Here is a 3,462-nt window from a genome sequence, read left to right as displayed (position 1 = left end):
TGCAGCTATGCCCTATCTATGGAATTCCAAAAGCGAGTGATTGATTCATGGTGAAACCTTGGTCCGAGAGCTATGGACGAGCTCAAGGAAGCTATTCGCCTCTACGAGCAGATCAAGATAAAGGCCCTAGCATTCCTGTCACCTGTTGATTCAGCAATCGCGCTGCGTGAACCTCAGGAACAGAAAGTCGATTCTGAGCCGGCCAGAGTGGCACAACAGTAATTCGTGTAGTCATTGGTTTCTATTTTGATGCCGTTTTGTTCTGTAGTAGAAGAATTTTGTACTGTAAATGTAGCTATTTTACGGTGAACCTGGTTGAACGGGAGGTAGCCTTCTGTACCATCTAGAAGATTCAGCAGTCTATCTGAAGTAACGGAGACTTTATTTTGTCATGATGAAGAACAGGAACTTGATGGGACTATCAGGTGAAGAGTTTTTCCATGCCACAGATCAGAGTATTGTAAGTACAAGAATATCTTAGTCCCAGAAAATCAATGTTTGGTTGGTGGACAGCCATTCTGCTTTCATAAGGTTTGAAGGGAGAGATCTCAACTTGTATTGGTCTTTTAGTAAGGTTTTGGTGGGACTTTGTTGCTTGTGCTAAGATCAGGAGATCACGCTGTTTTTCCCTTTTGCCTCTGAATTTCAGTTTCCTGGGCACCTGTTCCAATCATCATCCTCAACTTATTTGCTTCTTGTGATCTACTTCTTCACTAGTTGCCCATTTCAGTAATGGAGGAATTATTGATCATTACTGTTCGTTCTCATCCAAGTAATGTAGTAAATCAGGCAAGTGGTTGTGCAGTTACACTGTTACAGTAGGAGCAGCTGCTCATGTTGTTCTGAAAGTTCATGTTCTGAAGAAATGTTCAGGGAGAACTTTACTGTACATTGGCAGAGCTGGAAACTTGGGACACCTCAGGACTGTCATAACAACTAATTATCCTCCATTAAAGATAATACAAATGCTCTGCACAACCTCCTCTTATAATCTACTCCTACTATCTTACACTAATCTTGCAAGCGGCAAAAGAGATGAACACCCAAACAATGTGACACAATTTGCTTTGCCGTAAGCTAAGATGCAGCTAACTAACTAAAATCACTACCTACAATGTGCTTCAGTGCTGCTGCTGCTGCCATCTCCATCGAAGCGGGTGCTGTTCTTCGAGGCCGCCGTGCCGCCTTCTTGTTGCTGTGTCAGTGTGCCTTCTTCTCCAGTGCCGGCGAGGTCGACCTGCACCTGGATGACAACCTCCTCTGGTCTCAGGGGCTGATCAATCAATGGAGCTTGTTTGCCGATGGTGGCGGTGATGGCTGCCCTGCAGAGCGGGCAGTTGGCGCAGCCCTGGAGCCAAGTGCCGATGCACTCCGCGTGGAAGACATGGAGGCAGCCCGGCAGGAGCCTCACCCTCTCCCCCTCCTGGAACTCGCCGAGGCACACGGCGCACTCGCTCGCGTCGGCGCCGTTCTTGGCGGCCTTGCTGTATCTGAACTCCGGCAGCGCCCGGATGGCCGGCTCCCCGAGCCCGCCACGACCCTCGTCAGGAGCCGGCCCGTGCACCACGGGAAGCTCATGGTCGTAGGCGGCGCTGCTGCGGCTGCGACGACGGCGGGAGAGAGAAATTATGAGCCTTCTGGGCCCGCCGGAGTTGGGAGAGGAGGCGTGCCAGGTGAGGCAGCAGCGGATGACGAAGACGTAGTAGGTGAGTAGGAGCGCGGAGGTGGTGAGGATGCCGAGCACGGTGAGCACCAGGATGGGCAGGCTCGTGAGGCTCAGCGTCACGTGGTGCGTCAGGCGGGACGGCGTCGCCGGAGAAGACGATGACGAGTAGTAGTAGTAGGGTGCCAGCGGCGGCGTCGTTGGTGGCGGGAACAGCAGCGTCGTCGCCGGGGCCTGCTGCCGCGGCACCGGGAAGACGGGGGCGTTGCTTGCTCCCTCCTCTACATCCATGGGCGCTCCAGCTCAGAAAGAACTGAAACCGATGGATGGATGATGGAAGGTTGGTTCGATGATGACGGTGTGGATGCAACATATGTAGCGGTGTGGTGGCGTAGCTCGAACTTGGAAGTAATGGCGATGTGGCCAGGTGGTAGGAGGGAAGAAAGAGGACAAGGACGGGACGGGTAGGAGAGAAAAAAATGCAGTGAGGTGGAGGACGGGACAAGAAGAATTTTCATCCAGCCGTTGGACCGAACTTTGGTGTATCTAGAAGCTCATTTCGTTTTCGTCCTGGGTATGGTTGCTTTTGGTCATGTCTGCTGCCACGTTTACACTGAATTGCTGCTCGAAAATGATTGCACGCAAAATTTCGTAAGGAAACGACGAATTCCATGTCTTTCTTTTCCGTTGAACGTATGTAATGTCAAATCAGTAGGAAGAAGATAAATACAACACGAATTCAGACTGAAACGAGTGAACAAGCACACTAAATTGTGTCAGACATACATATGAATTACAAAAAATGAGTGTTTGTGAAAGGAGGGAGTAGTAAAGATCGGTGCAGTGCCACTTGATATGATGGAGACAGGACGCTGCGCGCACGACACGAGGGCACTGAACTTGAGTAGCCGGGAGTAGCTAGGTGGCCGTCTGGCCGAGGTATGAAGCGCAGTGGGAGAGCTTCACAGTAGCAAGCGCAGTGGTTGCAGTGTCGGGTCGGCGTGATGAGTCGGATTCAGAGGCGTCGTCCACGTGATCAGACGCTTCAGTCAGTCGGGCGTTCTTCCCTTTCTCTGACTGCAACGCCTGCACCGACTGCACATCAACAGTTAGTAGGTTCCTTGAGCTGCCTGACTCCCTCCCTGACAAAAACCTGCAACAAGGTTGGCATACTGTAAACACTGCTGATGGGCCTTATGCTGACATGGAAGCTGATGATGAACAATTTTTACTGTCCCCTAAAATCTTACCTGTTTCTGGTGGCGTCCAAGGTCCAACCAGCTTATTAAACTGGAGGCTGCTGATGATGGGGAGGAGGAACAAGATGCTCAGCTCTTACCAGTGGAGTTGGTCCACAAAGTCAGTTCTATCAGGTGGTCTCTGCTCAAGTCCTTGGAAGATGTTTCTCTCTCACACAAAAAGTTGGAAGTGTGGAAACTCTGCTCCTGTACCTGAAGCCAAGTGAACTGAGATCCCATGCCTTGCCAGAGGCAGGTCACGGCGTGACTTGCCTCGCTGCATCCATCGTCCAATTCAGACCTACGACCAGCGCAGTTCACAGCCAGCCAAGCGACCCAACATGTAGACAGCGGAAACCGAGGAAACAGAGGCGCTTCGGTTCGATTTCAGAGCTCGGTTTCTTCAGGCAGGGAACAGAGCAGAACATCGGTTCAGTTAATAATACAGCAGCAATTCCGCAAAACAGCAACATTACAATGATGTAAACAACCATGAGCCATGAGCCATGAGCCATAATTATGTACTCCCTGTGTAAACTAATATAAGACCTTTTAGATTAC

The 3,462-nt window shown here is 50.7% G+C and overlaps 1 protein-coding gene across 1 annotated transcript; it reads right to left on the bottom strand.

The window, feature by feature from the left end:
• Positions 1–925: 925 nt before the first annotated feature.
• On the bottom strand, positions 926–2,076 carry LOC109771127 (RING-H2 finger protein ATL1-like). Its single transcript, XM_020329836.4, has one exon. It carries the CDS (start codon positions 1,952–1,954, stop codon positions 1,106–1,108), a length of 849 nt encoding a protein of 282 aa, XP_020185425.1. The 5' UTR covers positions 1,955–2,076; the 3' UTR covers positions 926–1,105.
• Positions 2,077–3,462: the final 1,386 nt, after the last annotated feature.

Source organism: Aegilops tauschii, chromosome 6, assembly GCF_002575655.3.
Source record: "Aegilops tauschii subsp. strangulata cultivar AL8/78 chromosome 6, Aet v6.0, whole genome shotgun sequence".
Classification (NCBI taxonomy): Eukaryota; Viridiplantae; Streptophyta; class Magnoliopsida; order Poales; family Poaceae; genus Aegilops; species Aegilops tauschii.
This window is presented reverse-complemented; position numbering and strand designations above follow the sequence as displayed.